We start from the raw sequence: 23985 nt of genomic DNA, 5'->3' as shown, positions 1-23985 counted from the left end.
TATTCCCCTCCTCCATTGTGCTGGACAGGCCATGCGGTCAAGCAGGAAGTTAATTCTTATTTGTTTTGATTGGTTAAGAGAATGTGCGGGTGGAGCTTAATATGGGAGGAGTTATGTGCCTATATGAGGAGCCTGCACTATTGTCCGGGGCTCAGAACTTGTTGTATTTTGGTGACATTAGTCCCTCTGAGTCCCGATCGGTGAACCGAATAAAGAATCTCTTCCTTCCTGAAGAAACCTGTGTCCATCTCTCTGTGCTTGGCTTCCGTCAGTTTCTCCGGTAACATTACAAAAGTAACATTATATACATTTTAAAGTATTTGTCTGACTTTTTAAACCTTTAAACACAAGCCGGCTGTATAAAGACATCTCCCTAACTTGGTTTGTCAGATCCATCACGGAATCCTGAATACTGCCTTTTCATCCTTTTCGTGTTGATGGGCAGTACATGAAAAGGTTTACCCTGCAGTTAGGGTTACGAGATTTAGCATATTTTTCTTGAACACAAATATTATTCATGGTGATGAGTAGTCAGTGAAAATTGATACCTTGCAGTGTGTATAATGAATTTCATGCAGGGAAAAAAATGAATTAATCAGGGCAGTCTGTGTATATGGTATTATGTGATTATCTTGTTTTAGCTAAATGTAGGTTGTACTCTGAGCAGAGGGCCTGAGAGTGTGACTCACATGGCTGGATATTGCTGAATGCTAATTCCGGCCTAGATTTACCTGATTGATCTGGATGAGTGCGTAGATCAAGGTGTGGTATTAAATGCAGGCTTTCTGCAGGACTAGAACAGTGTGTCCTGTTTCCATGTCTCGTTTTATGATTAACAACCAGGTAAAAATTCTCCAGCCGTAACATCCACTTTGAGATCGCTGTGTGCTCACTTGCTACATATATCTACAAACTGGATCGTTCTGGCAAGTGGCTTGTCTTGGTGGGTTATGGGTTAGCACTGGCAATGTTTTAGTAATTGTGTTTACTAAAAGTACTTGGGAACATTTATTCGACCCTTTCAGTGCCAGAGACATAGCTAAAGAACAGATATGCCAGATGTTGTGCCTTCAAGTGGGCAAAGGTTTGTATGCCTGTTAGAAGGGGTAACCCTGGTAATAGTTTAGCGAATAAATGAGTTAGTGAATTAACCCTTCAGAGGGTTATTTACTAAATTCAAAATGCCCCCACCCTATAATAGCAAAAATAACCCAGCTGCATTTGGAAATTCAAACATTGAATCTTAATGGCCATGAATTCCCAACGTATTTCACCCTGTCCAGATACTACCTATCTTTTGTCCACTCTGAATGGATTACTCTTTCATAGTGATTTTGAAGTGATCATGGTGCCTGCAGTCTGTATGACAAGTGTTTCACTATGCATTTAACCCCTTTGCTGCCAGAGATGTAACTCCACGTAGCAACCTAAGTCTGGCCGGTCTGGCTAATGTCAGTTCTGTGCATATTGGACGTCTAGCGTGCTGGCGACAGGTGTCCATTGGCGGTACGATTCCCCCTACCCTCCCCCCAAGTTTTAGCTTCAGTTTTATTTTGTTTTTTTAATTATGGGGGGGAGGGACCAGGATATGAAGGATTACTCTAACTATAAACAGTGTTTTGTTGAAATGCTGTCTTGTGGTTGGAGTAACCCTTCAACACTGCTCATGCATTTTCCATTAGGTGGGGGCTTAAAGGGACATTATAAGAATAAAAACCACTCTTGCTTAATGTAGGTTGTTTTGTCGTAATGAGTTACATTTTTCCCTTAGCTAACTAATATTATGGTCCTGCATTATTTTTGCAGGACTGACGAACGGGGTCATGCTCAGCATGAAGAGGTCGAATGCTCTCGATAGAGATGCACTCAACGCATCTCTATGAGTAGATGCTGATTGGTGAAACGCAGCAATTGCTGGGCACATACAATTAGCCACCCTTGTCCAGTGGATCCCCGTTTGGCTGAGACCATAAGTTAAAATGATTGCAGCAAGGGGACGAGTGTATCAGCAATGAGCCCAGCATGGCAAGGGATGGCAGATGAGTAAAAAAAATTATGGGCATAAAGAAGGGCTCATATATCAAAATATGCCAATCAGAATATGCCAGCGTAAACTCTAAAACTAGAAATTCATGCTTGAATTTCTAAACTAAAAGAGTTTTGCGTTAAAAATAAAATAATTGCAATTGTTGCAAATCTTCCCTTAAGACTGCCAAAGTATCTTGAGAGTTGCAGTTCTATTAGAGCTAGGTGGGTTTACCATTTGGTTATCTCTTTTCAAAAGGTTAAGGAAGATATAGTCTTCTATAAGGCACTCCCCTCCCCATAATGTTGATTGGCGCCTCCACAGTGAGCTACAGTGATTATGGTGCTTGGAGGACCTTGGAGCACTAAAAGGGGAAATAACTTGTGATTGGTTTGACAACTTTCCTTTGTCCACTGGCTGTAGTGGTTATGGTACTTGGCGTGTTTCTTTTACGCCTTAAATCTTTTTCTCTATGATCTATAAGACTGAAATGTTATTTTACCTCTAAACTTTCTTAATATTGTATTGTGTTGTTTTGTTACCACTGCTCCAATGTGGACTTTGGTGTTGTTTGGCAGTATGGTACACCGTACTATGGTGCAGCATGCAAGAAAAGTTGTTTTATCTAATGGTTTGTTGTTTTTTTGCTATTTTATTAACATCATTTTTTTTTCAGTGAACTTAAAATATTTTTTCAGGTTCCATATAATATTTTGGCATCAACATCTGTAACCAAATCTCATATGATAGCAGTGTTTGTGTCATTATTTTATAAATAATTAATCCTGAAATATCCTGAGACTAATGCTGCAGGAAAACGACTTAAAAATGTGAGCTCTAAACACAATAAATGAAGGCAGGGCTACAAATTCCATGTTCCACACTACTACACAGGTCTAAAATAGAAACATAGAAACATAGAATGTGACGGCAGATAAGAACCATTCGGCCCATCTAGTCTGCCCAATTTTCTAAATACTTTCATTAGTCCCTGGCCTTATCTTATAGTTAGGATAGCCTTATGCCTATTCCCTGCATGCTTAAACTCCTTTACTGTGTTAACCTCTACCACTTCAGCTGGAAGGCTATTCCATGCATCCACTACCCTCTCAGTAAAGTAATACTTCCTGATATTATTTTTAAACCTTTTGTCCCTCTAATTTAAGACTATGTCCAAGCCTGGAGGTTCTACAGCGGAATTTTCAAATGGGTAGGGGCGAGTGGAAAATTTGGGGATTAAACTAAAGTAAAAGTTAAGCCCCGACACTCTAAGCAGCATTTTGTAGGGTATTAATTATGCTAATGGAAGATATTCAACTGTTGCGTGACAGCGGATAGAACAATATTTCAGAGGAAGACAAAATATTGACAGAATTGCAAACTTGTCGTGAAAGTATGTTTCGGTGTTTATGATTTCTAAAATGACATATTCCATTTACTTGCTAAACACAATAAATTCAACTCAAATACATGTTATAGTCAAAACACAGAGCGTGGCCTTGATCTGGAATAAAAGGTGGGTGTAGTAGAAGTATCCGAAAAAAACATAACAAAAATAAGAAATTGGTCTTTATTTTATTGAAATTTACTATTACAGTTTAATCTCATCATTTTGAGTTTAACAGACGTTAACAAATCTCTCCACATTGATATTATGCAAATATTTTTATATAATATGAAGAATATAAAAGAAAAACATTTTGAAACATGAACTAAGTATAATTATTTTCACAGAAAAAAAAATAGTTCACAATATAGCAGAATTAATCCGGGCTGTTATAAACGCTTATATTTTCAGGTATAGTTTCTCCTACAGGGTCACACACTAAAGCGAGAATTCAAAATGAATTTAAATTTTAAGGCCAAAGTAGCCGAACTTGAAGCATAGCTAACCTAGAATGTTTCCAGTTCGGCTATTTTTGCCTTGAATCAGGAGCGGACTGACGGTTCAGGCACTTGGGCAATGCTTGAGGGAATCGACCAGAGATTGTGTCCAAATGTTTCTTTAAAACGTGAGAACCATATGTGTTACTATGACAGCATACGATGCACATTATGAATTTGTCCTATCTAGAATATCTAAAACAGGCACCTTAGATGTCCGCAGGTTGCATTGCCTATAATCCAGAAAATACACAAAGTGCTCTGTGAATATATAGGCGCTTAGGTACAGTTATAAAAATCTAACAAGTTCACACGCTACTACACTCGGCTGGATATCCCCCTATTCCACCCCACACGTGAGAGCAAACAATCAGAAACAGGAAGGTGTACAATACACCGACCAGAGAAGTGGAGCATGTAAGTTATACTATAGGACACACCTACCCTTTGTTGCGACGTGGGGGCTAAGCTGTAACATGGAGAGAAAAAAGGGACTAATAGTGTAATAATGTCAGGGGTATACGTGGACTGTAGGTGTCCAATGGTCCAACTCACAACTATGTAAGGTATGATAAAACAGATATACAATAAACAGATCTTGCTCACCTATTCCAGAGCCCTTAATGCCTGGCTCAAGGTGATAGCTCTCTGTTTTATCATACCTTACATACTACATCAGAATTCTACTGCTTTCCCCACTTCTTTTTCGTTTCATATACCATATTTGAGCGGACAGAAGAGGGGATTGTGTCACCTAGTATACTTCTGCCTATACGATCTGAGCCGGTCCTGGAAGGCTCATTCCCATGTGAGTTGGACCATTTGACACCTACAGTCCACTTATACCCCTGACGTTATTTCACTATTAGTCCCTTTATTCCCTCCATTTTACAGCTTAATAAGCAACAAAGGGTAGGTGTATCCTATAGTACACCTTACACGCTCCACTTCTCTGGTTGGTGTATTGTACACCTTCCTGTTTTTGATGATTTGCATTGCCTATAATAGTCAAGATGTGTCAAGTAGAATAGGAGGTGTAGTCCACCTACTGTTAGGTAGTTAACTATGGCTGGACCCCTACAAATGACTAGCCCACTAATATATGCCATGATTACACAGTGGCATAGGGTGAAAATGTTAAACATTCTTCTTCCATAACCCTGGATGCCACAAGCCAATTTCTCAATCCTTCTGACAAATTCCACTGCACTAATAAACAGGTCCACAGAACCCTCAGGTCAATAGATCTTAAAACCCCAACATTGTTTTGGGTCCCTTAGAATCAAGCTGAGAAGTGAGAACCTTTATTTTAATGGATCTGTTGTTAGTTAAAGAAAATAATGAAACTGATGTTCATCAGTTAGATCTTCGATTTGCTCATGCAAACATTTCTTGTCACAAAAAGGCAACAATAAAAGTCTAGCTGTTCATGAATCGGAAGGGGCTTAAAATCATAACATTAATGTAATAATAGTAATAGTGGTGAAATTTAGAAAGTGAAGATCAGATCAGATCCACCCTGCTAAAACTTGGAGATAGCCAGCGTTCTCCTTGAGTAGGAGGTGATAATAATGCTCTGTAAAGTCACTAAGGCAAAGTTCTATAAAATTAGCCTTCTCTATATTGACCTGATACCAGCCAAACTGACAGCAAGTGCCTCTTAAGTTCCATGTATGAACGTAGTATTTAGGTCTCCATAGGTCCACTGTGTTCAGAAGGTTGCATGCATGCTGTGTATACCACTATGCAAATCATTCTGTAAACAGTTTCAATAGCAGAGTTAAAAGCATTTTTTTTGTGGATGTTTAAACAAAGATTGTCATCTGCAGATTATAAATGCACTTTAAATATTTGTTGTGTAATTGAAGAGATATAAAATCTACTATAAAAATTTTTTTTAAAAGGGGAACTGTTACTATTCTTGAAATTAACAAAACCACAAAAGTTACCTGTGCACCATTCTTCATCACTGTGTACACTTCAATAACAGACATTTTGGTACCACTGTAATTGATATTAAACTCAAAGAAAACCTCTTAGGTGAGTCATAGGTTAGCTATTCACCTTGCTGCTTACACGTGTAGAGAGGAGAGTGCTAAACCCTGGAGCGTTGCCAGTTCTCCAAATAGTGTGTTTACAAGTAACATTACGCATATTACATACATATATTGCATAACATTGAAAACAACCTGCACAATTTCACATTTAATTATCTATGAAATTATGTTCATGTTCTATATTACAAGGACAAACAAACAGAGAGCATTTGGATGTAGGGGGGGTATTGGAATAATGATGAATACAAAGAAATTTTGTGAAACATCCAAAATTGAACATCTCCCTTAGCACTATATCATGTTTTAATTTCAATGTAATATTTTATAAAATACTATAGGACATCTGTATGACAAGAATAATATATATATATATATATATATATTAATAACTGTAGAAAAACTTTTTTTAGACAAAATACTTTGGCACATCAACATTTTTTCTTTTTTGTTTTTGAGAGAAAGAGAGATTGGTTCTCAAGGGTTCTTGTGGAGACCGGTTTTTAAATACACTGTAACTGATTGATATACAGACCTTGGAACTGTCCAATTCCCTTTACTCAAGGCTTTCCCTCGGGTGTAACAGAGTGAGGTGTGACAGGCAAATAGGGTCACATCTGATTACAAACATGAATGGAGCTGCCAAGAACGGGCAAAGTTCACAAAACGGGTGATTTTTTTTATCAAAATATGGGTAATTGCTGTTTTGGGCGCATACACCAAAGAGTAAACAGAACAATTCACACTGTCCCTTTCTTGACTTGGGAAGAGAGTTCTTAGTCCAATGCCTCAAGAGTATCTTCCAAGCTTGAATTTGGTAAATTTTTGATCAAATTTGAATGTGGATTGAATACAGTACATTCCAAGGTGGACTAATGTACAGACATATTCTGAATGTAAGCAGACGACAATCAATTCATGAAGAGTCGAAGTTTAACTCCACCGCAAAGTCGTCCTTAAAGATCTTTCCCGATTTTTCTTTGTGGGGATTGTCCAGTTCATTCTTGGAAAGATGCAGCCTACAATAACAAGACAGGCATTCATTTTGCATTGTGTTTTTTTAAAGCAACAAAGTGCAAAACTCCAATGTCAAATTCCCAATCGATAATTAACAGCGTTCTTAGTAATCATTACTTACTTAGCATCTCTTAAAGAATAACCGCCATCTCAAAATACTTTTATTATAATAACCCTTTCATCAAGTTTTAAAAGGAAATAGATTTTTTTTTTAAATTGAGTTTATGTAAAAAATAAAAAAATAAAAATAAAACCATCCCTTTCTTTAATAAATAACACCTCGGGTTTAGAAAGTGCTTGCAGCGAAGTGATATAGATGTCTGTTCACCCAATACTGCAACGCTGCTGAAGACAGCCACACTAAAGATACAAACATCAGATATATTGCTGCGAATTTCCTAGAACGTTGAAAGGCCAGCCACGATGACTGACACATGGCTGTGAAAAAGGTAATTCCTACATGTTGGGTTACCATGAGCCATTCATCATGGGCTATTGGGTGAACTCGGCTATGCCCTGGAGATATTGTAGGGTTTATCTCGTGAGTACTTTAAAATGCACTAGGTTCGTGTTACATACCAAACAATACCAACGAATAGAATGTTACACCAAATATTCAAGTCATGAATGTAGCATTTTAGTCAACCTACATAAGATATCAAATGGTCAGTAAAATGCCATTGATTATATAATTTCAAATGGTTTGAAAAGATTTATTTTTTTTAAATGAGAATTTCTTGTAAAATGAGATTAAGGTGTCACTACGTGAAATGGCACATATTCACCACTTTTGACTTCAACATTAGTTTGAGGAATTTTGTCTTGAAAAGCTAGCAAAATTGTAGCACACCCTCCCTGACCTCTGCCATTTTTGCCAAAGCTATTAGCAAAAAATATATCTGTTCTGAATAGTATGTACATTAATATTTGCTCATAAGAACAAAAATCTAAATTTGAAGAAACGCATTTTTTTGTTGTTTACTGAGAATCGCAATGTAAGAAACAGCTTTCAAATGATATCCAGAAGGCATACAGATTCATTCTGGAATATAGCATACCATCTAACTGTTTCTAACTGCAGTTTCAAGTCCAGCTCACCTGTTATTCTCTATAAACGATGTATTGAACCAAAAGTAGAATGGGCAGTCATCATAGCCTTTCGGGAGGCCCTAAGTAAAACAGAACCAGCATATTAGAAAATTGTTAGCAATATAAAACAGAAGTTGGTTTCATTTAAACATCACTTTTGAAGCACAGCCTACATGCTTTCAAGAAATCTTTGTTTAAGTGTCTCATATTCGTTTGTTGAAAATAAAAGGTTTTAAATACTATAATTATGGCAGAGTATAAAATATTATTATAGAAACACATTTGTTTCAGATACTGTAGATGTGATAAATAAAAATGGTCAACTGCCCTGCTTATATTTATAAAGAACCTAATGACATTTTTGGGAATGGAACATCCTAAAAACGCCATCAGAATGTAAAAATAAGGTTTGTATGTGAGCATAAATGCTCACTTACAGAAAGTACAGTTGGTTGGCCCGGAAAACAAAATAGGCTGCATTTATATATAAACTTGGTGGGAAAGGGGTTAATACATTTAAATGTAAGGCCACATACAGAATAGGGAAAATCTTTCCTTAATCCTATACTATTTACTACTCTATACTATTACTATGCAGTGTAGTATACTTTAGCACAATTTTACTACTCTGAAATATTTAATTAATCCTTTTAGAGCCAAAAGGGTGAAGAACACTCCTCTAACACTCAATGGGTTAACTCTTACTTTAAGTGTAAAATCATTAAGGAATAGGTGAAATTATTGTTCTAACGGAAAACCTCTAAGAGCTCATAAAAAGCAGCCAGTTGCGAGATCATCATTATTTGACTTCCGAAACGTACAAGAAGAAGCCAGCATATTAGGTCAGAACCTGAGAAATGCAGTTTAACATATTACTTGTGTTTATTAATCATTAAAGAGGCTGATGAAACATATACATAATATAGCAAATGTCTTTTTCATATATGTATATATATATATATATAATATATGAATGAAGTGAGCACTCAAAGGATTTTCAAAAATGAAGTTGTGTTGTATGAAGCGATCAACGTTTTCGACCCGAAGGTCTTTATCATGATAAAGACCTTCGGGTCGAAATGTTGATCGCTTTATACAACACCATTTAATTTTTGAAAATCTTTTGAGTTCTCTCTTCATTCATATTTTCTATATTTCTACGCTGTGCAGCACCAAGGTCTATCGAATTCTTGCTATATTAGAGGTAGAGTGCCAGATCTTCCTTTTTGTTTATTATATATACACCTGGATTAAATAAAACAAGAAGATTTTTTCACCAAGACCTGTGAGTGCATCCTATATTCCTTACTGTTTATATATATATATATATATATATATATATATATATATATATATGAAGATCTTAGGGGTCTGGAGACATTTACAATTAATTCTAACACAGACCTCGTTGTTTGGAATACATTTCCCAGAATGCCCTACCAAATAATAGTCGATTGGTGACACAGAATTTTGGGAACAGTAATCCAAAATCCTTCAAGAAAATACTAGGCCATCATGATTTTTAACCAGTTCATCGAAAAAAGTCAATTATTATTAATTATCAAATATTACTTACAGTGCTGGACTCAAATCTTATTTTGATATCCCCTGAAATTATCGGACTTTCTTCAAGACTGATTACTGTTGAATTGCTCCCAGCATCAAAGAACAACTAAAAACAAAAATAAATGTTTCATTTATCTTTAGCAATAGATTCCATTGTTTAAAAATTTGCATGCTACTGTTAGATGGTATGTCACTTCTAAAGAGCATGTTACCGCTATAGAACATGTGACTTTGAGAGAATTCGTTATTTCTAGAGAAATTGGCACCACTACAGAGCTTGTCACTGTCATAGAATACTGTTAAAGAGGAGGTCACTTCTAAAGAGTATGTTGGTGCTAGATACCTAATTGCTGTTATAGAACATGTGACTAAGAGAGAACTTGTTACCACTAGACAGCAAGTTATTGCAAAAGAACCTGTTATTATAGGAGAGCTTGTTAATGTTAGCAAGGTATTAAAAGGACTTTGCATGTTAAAGCATGTTACTGCAAGATAACTTAATAGTTTTACAAAGAATTATATAGCGAGAGAGCTTGTTACTTTTATAGAGCTTGTTACTTTTATAGAGTTTGTTACTTTAATATAATTTGTCATTGCTAGACAGCATAGTACCGTTACAGATCATGTCACTGATATAGATTGAGTTACTGTGAGAGTGTGCTATTGGCAGACAGTATCACTCTGTTACAAAACATGTTACTGATATATATTGAGTTACTGTGACAGAGTGTGCTATTGGCAGACAGTATCACTCTGTTACAGAACATGTTACTGATATAGATCCTGTTACTTTGATAGAATCTGTTATTGCTAGACAGCATACTACTGTTACAGATCATGTTACTGATATTAATTGAGTTACTGTGACAGAGTGTGCTATTGTCAGGCAGTATCCCTTTGTTACTGTACATGTTACTGTTATAGATCCTGTTACTTTGATAGAATCTGTTATTGCTAGACAGCATAGTACTGTTACAGATCATGTTACTGATATAGATTGAGTTACTGTGACAGAGTGTGCTATTAGCAGGCAGTATCACTATGTTACAGAACATGTTACTGTTATAGATCATGTTACTTTGATAGAATCTGTTATTGCTAGACAGCATAGTACTGTTACAGATCATGTTACTGATATAAATTGAGTTACTTTGACAGAGTGTGCTATTGGCAGACAGTATCACTCTGTTACAGAACATGTTACTGTTATAGATCCTGTTACTTTGATAGAATCTGTTATTGCTAGACAGCATACTACTGTTACAGATCATGTTACTGATATAGATTGAGTTACTGTGACAGAGTGTGCTATTGGCAGACAGTATCAGTCTGTTACAGAACATGTTACTGTTATAGATCCTGTTACTTTAATAGAATCTGTTATTGCTAGACAGCATACTACTGTTACAGATCATGTCACTGATATAGATTGAGTTACTGTGACAGAGTGTGCTATTGGCAGACAGTATCACTCTGTTACAGAACATGTTACTGTTATAGTCCCTGTTACTTTAATATAATTTATTATTGCTAGACAGCATAGTACTGTTACAGATCATGTTACTGATATTAATTGAGTTACTGTGACAGAGTGTGCTATTGGCAGGCAGTATCACTCTGTTACAGAACATGTTACTGTTATAGATCCTGTTACTTTGATAGAATCTGTTATTGCTAGACAGCATACTACTGTTACAGATCATGTCACTGATATAGATTGAGTTACTGTGAGAGTGTGCTATTGGCAGACAGTATCACTCTGTTACAGATCATGTCACTGATATAGATTGAGTTACTGTGAGAGTGTGCTATTGGCAGACAGTATCACTCTGTTACAAAACATGTTACTGATATAGATTGAGTTACTGTGACAGAGTGTGCTATTGGCAGACAGTATCACTCTGTTACAGAACATGTTACTGTTATAGATCCTGTTACTTTGATAGAATCTGTTATTGCTAGACAGCATAGTACTGTTACAGATCATGTTACTGATATTAATTGAGTTACTGTGACAGAGTGTGCAATTGGCAGGCAGTATCACTCTGTTACAGAACATGTTACTGTTATAGATCCTGTTACTTTGATAGAATCTGTTATTGCTAGACAGCATACTACTGTTACAGATCATGTCACTGATATAGATTGAGTTAATGTGACAGAGTGTGCTATTGGCAGACAGTATCACTCTGTTACAGAACAGGTTACTGTTATAGATCCTGTTACTTTGATAGAATCTGTTATTGCTAGACAGCATACTACTGTTACAGATCATGTTACTGATATTAATTGAGTTACTGTGACAGAGTGTGCAATTGGCAGGCAGTATCACTCTGTTACAGAACATGTTGCTGTTATAGATCCTGTTACTTTGATAGAATCTGTTATTGCTAGACAGCATACTACTGTTACAGATCATGTTACTGATATAGATTGAGTTACTGTGACAGAGTGTGCTATTGGCAGACAGTATCAGTCTGTTACAGAACATGTTACTGTTATAGATCCTGTTACTTTAATAGAATCTGTTATTGCTAGACAGCATACTACTGTTACAGATCATGTCACTGATATAGATTGAGTTACTGTGACAGAGTGTGCTATTGGCAGACAGTATCACTCTGTTACAGAACATGTTACTGTTATAGATCCTGTTACTTTGATAGAATCTGTTATTGCTAGACAGCATAGTACTGTTACAGATCATGTCATTGATATAGATTGAGTTACTGTGACAGAGTGTGCTATTGGCAGACAGTATCACTCTGTTACAGAACATGTTACTGTTATAGATCCTGTTTACTTTGATAGAATCTGTTATTGCTAGACAGCATACTTTTGTTACAGATCATGCCACTGATATAGATTGAGTTAATGTGACAGAGTGTGCTATTGGCAGACAGTATCACTCTGTTACAGAACATGTTACTGTTATAGATCCTGTTACTTTGATAGAATCTGTTATTGCTAGACAGCATACTACTGTTACAGATCATGTTACTGATATTAATTGAGTTACTGTGACAGAGTGTGCAATTGGCAGGCAGTATCACTCTGTTACAGAACATGTTGCTGTTATAGATCCTGTTACTTTGATAGAATCTGTTATTGCTAGACAGCATACTACTGTTACAGATCATGTTACTGATATAGATTGAGTTACTGTGACAGAGTGTGCTATTGGCAGACAGTATCAGTCTGTTACAGAACATGTTACTGTTATAGATCCTGTTACTTTAATAGAATCTGTTATTGCTAGACAGCATACTACTGTTACAGATCATGTCACTGATATAGATTGAGTTACTGTGACAGAGTGTGCTATTGGCAGACAGTATCACTCTGTTACAGAACATGTTACTGTTATAGATCCTGTTACTTTGATAGAATCTGTTATTGCTAGACAGCATAGTACTGTTACAGATCATGTCATTGATATAGATTGAGTTACTGTGACAGAGTGTGCTATTGGCAGACAGTATCACTCTGTTACAGAACATGTTACTGTTATAGTCCCTGTTACTTTGATATAATTTGTTATTGCTAGACAGCATAGTACTGTTTCAGATCATGTTACTGATATTAATTGAGTTACTGTGACAGAGTGTGCAATTGGCAGGCAGTATCACTCTGTTAAAGAACATGTTACTGTTATACATCCTGTTGCTTTGATAGAATCTGTTATTGCTAGACAGCATACTACTGTTACAGATCATGCCACTGATATAGATTGAGTTAATGTGACAGAGTGTGCTATTGGCAGACAGTATCACTCTGTTACAGAACATGTTACTGTTATAGATCCTGTTACTTTGATAGAATCTGTTATTGCTAGACAGCATAGTACTGTTACAGATCATGTTACTGATATAGATTGAGTTACTGTGACCGAGTGTGCTATTGGCAGACAGTATCAGTCTGTTACAGAACATGTTACTGTTATAGATCCTGTTACTTTGATAGAACATGTTATTGCTAGACAGCATACTACTGTTACAGATCATGTTACTGATATTAATTGAGTTACTGTGACAGAGTGTGCAATTGGCAGGCAGTATCACTTTGTTACTGAACATGTTACTGTTATAGATCCTGTTACTTTGAAAGAACCTGTTATTGCTAGACAGCATACTACTGTTACAGATCATGTTACTGATATTAATTGAATTACTGTGACAGAGTGTGCAATTGGCAGGCAGTATCACTCTGTTACTGAACATGTTACTGTTATAGATCCTGTTAATTTGATAGAATCTGTTATTGCTAGAAAGCATACTACTGTTACAGATCATGTTACTGATATAGATTGAGTTACTGTGACATAGTGTGCTATTGGCAGACAGTATCAGTCTGTTACAGAACATGTTACTGTTATAAATCCTGTTACTTTGATAGAACCTGTTATTGCTAGACAGCATACTACTGTTACAGATCATGTTACTGATATTAATTGTGTTACTGTGACAGAGTGTGCAATTGGCAGGCAGTATCACTTTGTTACTGAACATGTTACTGTTATAGATCCTGTTAATTTGATAGAACCTGTTATTGCTAGACAGCATACTACTGTTACAGATCATGTTACTGATATTAATTGAGTTACTGTGACAGAGTGTGCAATTGGCAGGCAGTATCACTCTGTTACTGAACATGTTACTGTTATAGATACTGTTACTTTGATAGAATCTGTTATTGCTAGACAGCATACTACTGTTACAGATCATGTTACTGATATAGATTGAGTTACTGTGACAGAGTGTGCTATTGGCAGACAGTATCAGTCTGTTACAGAACATGTTACTGTTATAGATCCTGTTACTTTGATAGAATCTGTTATTGCTAGACAGTATCAGTCTGTTACAGAACATGTTACTGTTATAAATCCTGTTACTTTGATAGAATCTGTTATTGCTAGACAGCATACTACTGTTACAGATCATGTCACTGATATAGATTGAGTTACGGTGACAGAGTGTGCTATTGGCAGACAGTATCAGTCTGTTACAGAACATGCTACTGTTATAAATCCTGTTACTTTGATAGAATCTGTTATTGCTAGACAGCATACTACTGTTACAGATCATGTCACTGATATAGATTGAGTTACTGTGACAGAGTGTGCTATTGGCAGACAGTATCACTCTGTTACAGAACATGTTACTGTTATAGATCCTGTTTACTTTGATAGAATCTGTTATTGCTAGACAGCATACTTTTGTTACAGATCATGTCACTGATATAGATTGAGTTACTGTGACAGAGTGTGCTATTGGCAGACAGTATTATTCTGTTACAGAACATGTTACTGTTATAGATCCTGTTACTTTGATAGAATCTGTTATTGCTAGACAGCATACAACTGTTACAGATCATGTCACTGATATAGATTGAGTTACTGTGACAGAGTGTGCTATTGGCAGACAGTATCATTCTGTTACAGAACATGTTACTGTTATAAATCCTGTTACTTTGATAGAATCTGTTATTGCTAGACAGTATCAGTCTGTTACAGAACATGTTACTGTTATAAATCCTGTTACTTTGATAGAATCTGTTATTGCTAGACAGCATACTACTGTTACAGATCATGTTACTGATATAGATTGAGTTACTGTGACAGAGTGTGCTATTGGCAGACAGTATCACTCTGTTACAGAACATGTTACTGTTATAGATCCTGTTACTTTGATAGAACCTGTTATTGCTAGACAGCATACTACTGTTACAGATCATGTTACTGATATTAATTGAATTACTGTGACAGAGTGTGCAATTGGCAGGCAGTATCACTCTGTTACTGAACATGTTACTGTTATAGATCCTGTTACTTTGATAGAATCTGTTATTGCTAGACAGCATACTACTGTTACAGATCATGTTACTGATATAGATTGAGTTACTGTGACATAGTGTGCTATTGGCAGACAGTATCAGTCTGTTACAGAACATGTTACTGTTATAAATCCTGTTACTTTGATAGAACCTGTTATTGCTAGACAGCATACTACTGTTTCAGATCATGTTACTGATATTAATTGAGTTACTGTGACAGAGTGTGCAATTGGCAGGCAGTATCACTCTGTTACAGAACATGTTACTGTTATAGATCCTGTTGCTTTGATAGAATCTGTTATTGCTAGACAGCATACTACTGTTACAGATCATGCCACTGATATAGATTGAGTTAATGTGACAGAGTGTGCTATTGGCAGACAGTATCACTCTGTTACAGAACATGTTACTGTTATAGATCCTGTTACTTTGATAGAATCTGTTATTGCTAGACAGCATAGTACTGTTACAGATCATGTTACTGATATAGATTGAGTTACTGTGACCGAGTGTGCTATTGGCAGACAGTATCAGTCTGTTACAGAACATGTTACTGTTATAGATCCTGTTACTTTGATAGAACCTGTTATTGCTAGACAGCATACTACTGTTACAGATCATGTTACTGATATTAATTGAGTTACTGTGACAGAGTGTGCAATTGGCAGGCAGTATCACTTTGTTACTGAACATGTTACTGTTATAGATCCTGTTACTTTGATAGAACCTGTTATTGCTAGACAGCATACTACTGTTACAGATCATGTTACTGATATTAATTGAATTACTGTGACAGAGTGTGCAATTGGCAGGCAGTATCACTCTGTTACTGAACATGTTACTGTTATAGATCCTGTTACTTTGATAGAATCTGTTATTGCTAGACAGCATACTACTGTTACAGATCATGTTACTGATATAGATTGAGTTACTGTGACATAGTGTGCTATTGGCAGACAGTATCAGTCTGTTACAGAACATGTTACTGTTATAAATCCTGTTACTTTGATAGAACCTGTTATTGCTAGACAGCATACTACTGTTACAGATCATGTTACTGATATTAATTGTGTTACTGTGACAGAGTGTGCAATTGTCAGGCAGTATCACTTTGTTACTGAACATGTTACTGTTATAGATCCTGTTAATTTGATAGAACCTGTTATTGCTAGACAGCATACTACTGTTACAGATCATGTTACTGATATTAATTGAGTTACTGTGACAGAGTGTGCAATTGGCAGGCAGTATCACTCTGTTACTGAACATGTTACTGTTATAGATCCTGTTACTTTGATAGAATCTGTTATTGCTAGACAGCATACTACTGTTACAGATCATGTTACTGATATAGATTGAGTTACTGTGACAGAGTGTGCTATTGGCAGACAGTATCAGTCTGTTACAGAACATGTTACTGTTATAGATCCTGTTACTTTGATAGAATCTGTTATTGCTAGACAGTATCAGTCTGTTACAAAATATGTCACTGTTATAAATCCTGTTACTTTGATAGAATCTGTTATTGCTAGACAGCATACTACTGTTACAGATCATGTCACTGATATAGATTGAGTTACTGTGACAGAGTGTGCTATTGGCAGACCGTATCACTCTGTTACAGAACATGTTACTGTTATAGATCCTGTTACTTTGATAGAATCTGTTATTGCTAGACAGCATACTACTGTTACAGATCATGTCACTGATATAGATTGAGTTACTGTGACAGAGTGTGCTATTGGCAGACAGTATGATTCTGTTACAGAACATGTTACTGTTATAGATCCTGTTACTTTGATAGAATCTGTTATTGCTAGACAGCATACTACTGTTACAGATCATGTCACTGATATAGATTGAGTTACTGTGACAGAGTGTGCTATTGGCAGACAGTATCATTCTGTTACAGAACATTTTACTGTTATAAATCCTGTTACTTTGATAGAATCTGTTATTGCTAGACAGTATCAGTCTGTTACAGAACATGTTACTGTTATAAATCCTGTTACTTTGATAGAATCTGTTATTGCTAGACAGCATACTACTGTTACAGATCATGTCACTGATATAGATTGAGTTACTGTGACAGAGTGTGCTATTGGCAGACAGTATCACTCTGTTACAGAACATGTTACTGTTATAAATCCTGTTACTTTGATAGAATCTGTTATTGCTAGACAGCATACTACTGTTACAGATCATGTCACTGATATAGATTGAGTTACTGTGACAGAGTGTGCTATTGGCAGACAGTATTACTCTGTTACAGAACATGTTACTGTTATAGATCCTGTTACTTTGATAGAATCTGTTATTGCTAGACAGCATACTACTGTTACAGATCATGTCACTGATATAGATTGAGTTACTGTGACAGAGTGTGCTATTGGCAGACAGTATGATTCTGTTACAGAACATGTTACTGTTATAGATCCTGTTACTTTGATAGAATCTGTTATTGCTAGACAGCATACTACTGTTACAGATCATGTCACTGATATAGATTGAGTTACTGTGACAGAGTGTGCTATTGGCCGACAGTATCATTCTGTTACAGAACATTTTACTGTTATAAATCCTGTTACTTTGATAGAATCTGTTATTGCTAGACAGTATCAGTCTGTTACAGAACATGTTACTGTTATAAATCCTGTTACTTTGATAGAATCTGTTATTGCTAGACAGCATACTACTGTTACAGATCATGTCACTGATATAGATTGAGTTACTGTGACAGAGTGTGGTATTGGCAGACAGTATTATTCTGTTACAGAACATGTTACTGTTATAGATCCTGTTACTTTGATAGAATCTGTTATTGCTAGACAGCATACTACTGTTACAGATCATGTCACTGATATAGATTGAGTTACTGTGACAGAGTGTGCTATTGGCAGACAGTATCATTCTGTTACAGAACATGTTACTGTTATAAATCCTGTTACTTTGATAGAATCTGTTATTGCTAGACAGCATAGTACTGTTACAGATCATGTTACTGATATTAATTGAGTTACTGTGACAGAGTGTGCTATTGGCAGACAGTATCACTCTGTTACAAAACATGTTACTGTTATAGATCCTGTTACTTTGATAGAATCTGTTATTGCTAGACAGCATAGTACTGTTACAGATCATGTCACTGATATAGATTGAGTTACTGTGACAGAGTGTGCTATTGGCAGACAGTGTCAGTCTGTTACAAAACATGTTACTGTTATAGATCCTGTTACTTTGATAGAATCTGTTATTGCTAGACAGCATACTACTGTTACAGATCATGTTACTGATATTAATTGTGTTACTGTGACAGAGTGTGCAATTGTCAGGCAGTATCACTTTGTTACTGAACATGTTACTGTTATAGATCCTGTTAATTTGATAGAACCTGTTATTGCTAGACAGCATACTACTGTTACAGATCATGTTACTGATATTAATTGAGTTACTGTGACAGAGTGTGCAATTGGCAGGCAGTATCACTCTGTTACTGAACATGTTACTGTTATAGATCCTGTTACTTTGATAGAATCTGTTATTGCTAGACAGCATACTACTGTTACAGATCATGTTACTGATATAGATTGAGTTACTGTGACAGAGTGTGCTATTGGCAGACAGTATCAGTCTGTTACAGAACATGTTACTGTTATAGATCCTGTTACTTTGATAGAATCTGTTATTGCTAGACAGTATCAGTCTGTTACAAAATATGTCACTGTTATAAATCCTGTTACTTTGATAGAATCTGTTATTGCTAGACAGCATACTACTGTTACAGATCATGTCACTGATATAGATTGAGTTACTGTGACAGAGTGTGCTATTGGCAGACAGTATCAGTCTGTTACAGAACATGTTACTGTTATAAATCTTGTTACTTTGATAGAATCTGTTATTGCTAGACAGCATACTACTGTTACAGATCATGTCACTGATATAGATTGAGTTACTGTGACAGAGTGTGCTATTGGCAGACAGTATCACTCTGTTACAGAACATGTTACTGTTATAGATCCTGTTACTTTGATAGAATCTGTTATTGCTAGACAGCATACTACTGTTACAGATCATGTCACTGATATAGATTGAGTTACTGTGACAGAGTGTGCTATTGGCAGACAGTATCACTCTGTTACAGAACATGTTACTGTTATAAATCCTGTTACTTTGATAGAATCTGTTATTGCTAGACAGCATACTACTGTTACGGATCATGTCACTGATATAGATTGAGTTACTGTGACAGAGTGTGCTATTGGCAGACAGTATTACTCTTTTACAGAACATGTTACTGTTATAGATCCTGTTACTTTGATAGAATCTGTTATTGCTAGACAGCATACTACTGTTACAGATCATGTCACTGATATAGATTGAGTTACTGTGACAGAGTGTGCTATTGGCAGACAGTATGATTCTGTTACAGAACATGTTACTGTTATAGATCCTGTTACTTTGATAGAATCTGTTATTGCTAGACAGCATACTACTGTTACAGATCATGTCACTGATATAGATTGAGTTACTGTGACAGAGTGTGCTATTGGCAGACAGTATCATTCTGTTACAGAACATTTTACTGTTATAAATCCTGTTACTTTGATAGAATCTGTTATTGCTAGACAGTATCAGTCTGTTACAGAACATGTTACTGTTATAAATTCTGTTACTTTGATAGAATCTGTTATTGCTAGACAGCATACTACTGTTACAGATCATGTCACTGATATAGATTGAGTTACTGTGACAGAGTGTGCTATTGGCAGACAGTATCACTCTGTTACAGAACATGTTACTGTTATAAATCCTGTTACTTTGATAGAATGTTATTGCTAGACAGCATACTACTGTTACAGATCATGTCACTGATATAGATTGAGTTACTGTGACAGAGTGTGCTATTGGCAGACAGTATCACTCTGTTACAGAACATGTTACTGTTATAGATCCTGTTACTTTGATAGAATCTGTTATTGCTAGACAGCATACTACTGTTACAGATCATGTCACTGATATAGATTGAGTTACTGTGACAGAGTGTAGTATTGGCAGACAGTATTATTCTGTTACAGAACATGTTACTGTTATAGATCCTGTTACTTTGATAGAATCTGTTATTGCTAGACAGCATACTACTGTTACAGATCATGTCACTGATATAGATTGAGTTACTGTGACAGAGTGTGCTATTGGCAGACAGTATCATTCTGTTACAGAACATGTTACTGTTATAAATCCTGTTACTTTGATAGAATCTGTTATTGCTAGACAGCATAGTACTGTTACAGATCATGTTACTGATATTAATTGAGTTACTGTGACAGAGTGTGCTATTGGCAGACAGTATCACTCTGTTACAAAACATGTTACTGTTATAGATCCTGTTACTTTGATAGAATCTGTTATTGCTAGACAGCATAGTACTGTTACAGATCATGTCACTGATATAGATTGAGTTACTGTGACAGAGTGTGCTATTGGCAGACAGTATCACTCTGTTACAGAACATGTTACTGTTATAGATCCTGTTAATTTTATATAATCTGTTATTGCTAGACAGCATACTACTGTTACAGATCATGTTACTGATATTAATTGAGTTACTGTGACAGAGTGTGCTATTGGCAGACAGTATCACTCTGTTACAAAACATGTTACTGTTATAGATCCTGTTACTTTGATAGAATCTGTTATTGCTAGACAGCATAGTACTGTTACAGATCATGTCACTGATATAGATTGAGTTACTGTGACAGAGTGTGCTATTGGCAGACAGTGTCAGTCTGTTACAAAACATGTTACTGTTATAGATCCTGTTACTTTGATAGAATCTGTTATTGCTAGACAGCATAGTACTGTTACAGATCATGTCACTGATATAGATTGAGTTACTGTGACAGAGTGTGCTATTGGCAGACAGTATCAGTCTGTTACAGAACATGTTACTGTTATAGATACTGTTACTTTGATAGAATCTGTTATTGCTAGACAAAATGCTATGTTGCAGATCTTGCTGTTAGAGAGCTTGTTACTTACCTTACAGTATTCCTGAGTTTCACAAACACACTTGAAAACCACTGTTTGCTTTGATACTATCTGAACTTTCAAGTCACTTCCATTGCTTTTTCCTACACCTCAAAAGAAATAGTAATACAAGCTAAATGTCAATAGGAATAAACAAACATGTGACATATGAGAATTGTAATATATGCATTTGAAAATGTATATCATAACATTTCTTATTAACCTCTTCACTACCAAGTTCTTTTAGGTTTTTTAATGAGATAACATTTATTTGAAAAAGCAGGATGCATAAACATAGGATAAAACAGCAATTTGACATACAGGGTTATTCATTAAAGAGAGAACTATTTGTAATTTAAACTGAATGTCATATTTAAAGCCAAGATTGTAAAAATCCTCCAAGTCAGCTTTGCTATTAGTTCAGCTACTTTGGTCTTCAATTTAAAATTCACTTTGAATTCTCAAAAATTCTTACTGTTACTGAATAACCCTGATATTGCTAAAAGAATTACTGCAATTTTAGTGTTTTGTCTCTTTATTCCTTTAAAAAAAATATTGAGTGGGTAAAAGGCTTTAGAGATCATAAAATATAAAACATCAGATTTGATCTGGAAAAATAAATAATTTACTAGCAAAAAATTCGTTTTGGATACAGAAATATAATGTTTACAGAGTTCTCATTAACACCTAGTGTTTTACTGCAGAGCATCCTGGGATTTATTTTATTTTGTTCATGGAACAGACATATCACATGATAAATGTCTTAGCGTCATACTTGATTCTGGCCTCACCTTTGAGCCTCACATTCAGTATGTTGCCAAATCCTGTAGATTCCATCTTAAAAACATAGCCTGCATCCGCCCCTTTCTTACGCAAGATGCTACCAAGGAGCTTGTCCATGCTCTAGTAATTTCCCGCATGGATTACTGTAACCCTCTCCTTATTGGTCTCCCCAAAAGCCGCATTGCCCTGCTACAGTCTGTAATGAATGCTGCTGCCAGACTAATTTTCCTCTCTAGTCGGTCCTCTCACACCTCACCCCTCTGTCAGTCCTTATATTGGCTTCCTGTATCCTATATGAGTTTCCTGTATGCTGCTCGCACCAGTACGGCTTGCAGGACTTCTCGCGGGCGGCTCCCTTCCTATGGAATAGCCTGCCTACCGCCATCAGACTCTCCCCTAGTCTTCAATCGTTTAAGAAGTGCCTTAACCCTTTAAGGACACATGACATGTGTGACATGTCATGATTCCCTTTTATTCCAGAAGTTTGGTCCTTAAGGGGTTAAAACCCATCTCTTTAGCTTCTGGCCTCCCAGAGTAACCTCTACCTCACATACCTGTCTCTTGCTCTCTCCCAAAGGGCAGCACTCTACTCTCTCCTCTAGCTCTGCTTCACTCCCACCTTGTTTGATTGCTATTTCCTGTCATAATGTGTTTTATACCCCACCTCCTATAGACTGTAAGCTCGTTTGAGCAGGGTCTTCTTTAACCTATCGTTCCTGTAAGTTTTCTTGTAATTGTCCTATGTATAGTTAAATCCCCCCTCTAATAATATTGTAAAGCACTACGGAATCTGTTGTCGCTATATAAATGGCAATATTAGTAATAATAATAAAATAAGCAAATAAAATACTGTAATACACTGAAAACATTTAAATCACATTGTCTTTATTTAAACTATTACTTTAACTCATTATTAAAGCCGTACTCTTTAAACTACTAATACAGTTTGCAGACTCTAACATTCAAAGGTTTTTAAAGGCAACATTGTTCACTGGTCAGATGACTGAGGTCTTACCACCAATTGAGTGGATTCTGATGCTTCGAATCTTGAGTTTTTTCTCTGGGGGAAGCTGCAGCTGGTATTTGTTCTTGATTATTTCATAGTAGGTGACATACCTGCTCTGGAACGTAACATATACACCATAGTCAATATTAGAAGGCATTGCCTATCATGAAGGCTAACAAAGATAAGGGTCAACTATAGTGGTATACTAATCTATATTTTTGTTTCTAATTTTAAAAAAAAGCCCCCAAAAATGAATCTTTTGTATCTTAAAAACATTATGTTGATTCACAAAATGTATCATCTGATACACATTAATGTTTTAAAGAGTCAAAGGCAATTGCAGCTTCAATGGCAACAAATTATGTCATTAAGCTATAGGTCACAGTCTCCAATGTTCTTGATTTTCTTATTTGATGCCATGGAACCTTTTCCACATAATACTACACAATTATATGTATGTATTGGTAGCTAAAAGCGCCCATCAAATAGGGTTAGGGATGATTAAAGCTTGAGGCAAAGTTTTGAGAAATTCTGCTACTAAGGGCATCTTTTAGTGTTTTTTGTCATTGGACTTGACAGTCCCTTGTGACACGAGACATTGTCTGCCAGGCCAAGTTTGAGAACCCAAAGAAACAATATAAAACAATTAGGTTTCATTAAATGTAATACATGTTTAAAAATCAAGAAATTAATATTTG

General features: G+C 36.0%; 1 protein-coding gene across 4 annotated transcripts in view; it reads right to left on the bottom strand.

The window, feature by feature from the left end:
• Window positions 1-6395: 6395 nt before the first annotated feature.
• LOC134597816 (phosphatidylinositol 3,4,5-trisphosphate 3-phosphatase TPTE2-like) overlaps window positions 6396-23985 on the bottom strand; it is an 83072-nt gene continuing 65482 nt past the window's right edge. For 3 of the 4 annotated variants that reach the window (XM_063444859.1, XM_063444858.1, XM_063444860.1), the window contains exons 15-19: window positions 23297-23402; window positions 21511-21608; window positions 9647-9742; window positions 8080-8150; window positions 6396-6983 (exon numbers count right to left, since the gene is read on the bottom strand). In XM_063444859.1, coding sequence (XP_063300929.1) covers window positions 6881-6983; window positions 8080-8150; window positions 9647-9742; window positions 21511-21608; window positions 23297-23402 — 474 coding nt within the window. In that variant the 3' untranslated portion in view covers window positions 6396-6880. The remainder of the gene's footprint in view (window positions 6984-8079; window positions 8151-9646; window positions 9743-21510; window positions 21609-23296; window positions 23403-23985) is intronic. The other variant, XM_063444861.1, reaches the window with a different exon arrangement.

This window comes from Pelobates fuscus, chromosome 1, assembly GCF_036172605.1.
Source record: "Pelobates fuscus isolate aPelFus1 chromosome 1, aPelFus1.pri, whole genome shotgun sequence".
Lineage (NCBI taxonomy): Eukaryota > Metazoa > Chordata > Amphibia > Anura > Pelobatidae > Pelobates > Pelobates fuscus.
This window is presented reverse-complemented; position numbering and strand designations above follow the sequence as displayed.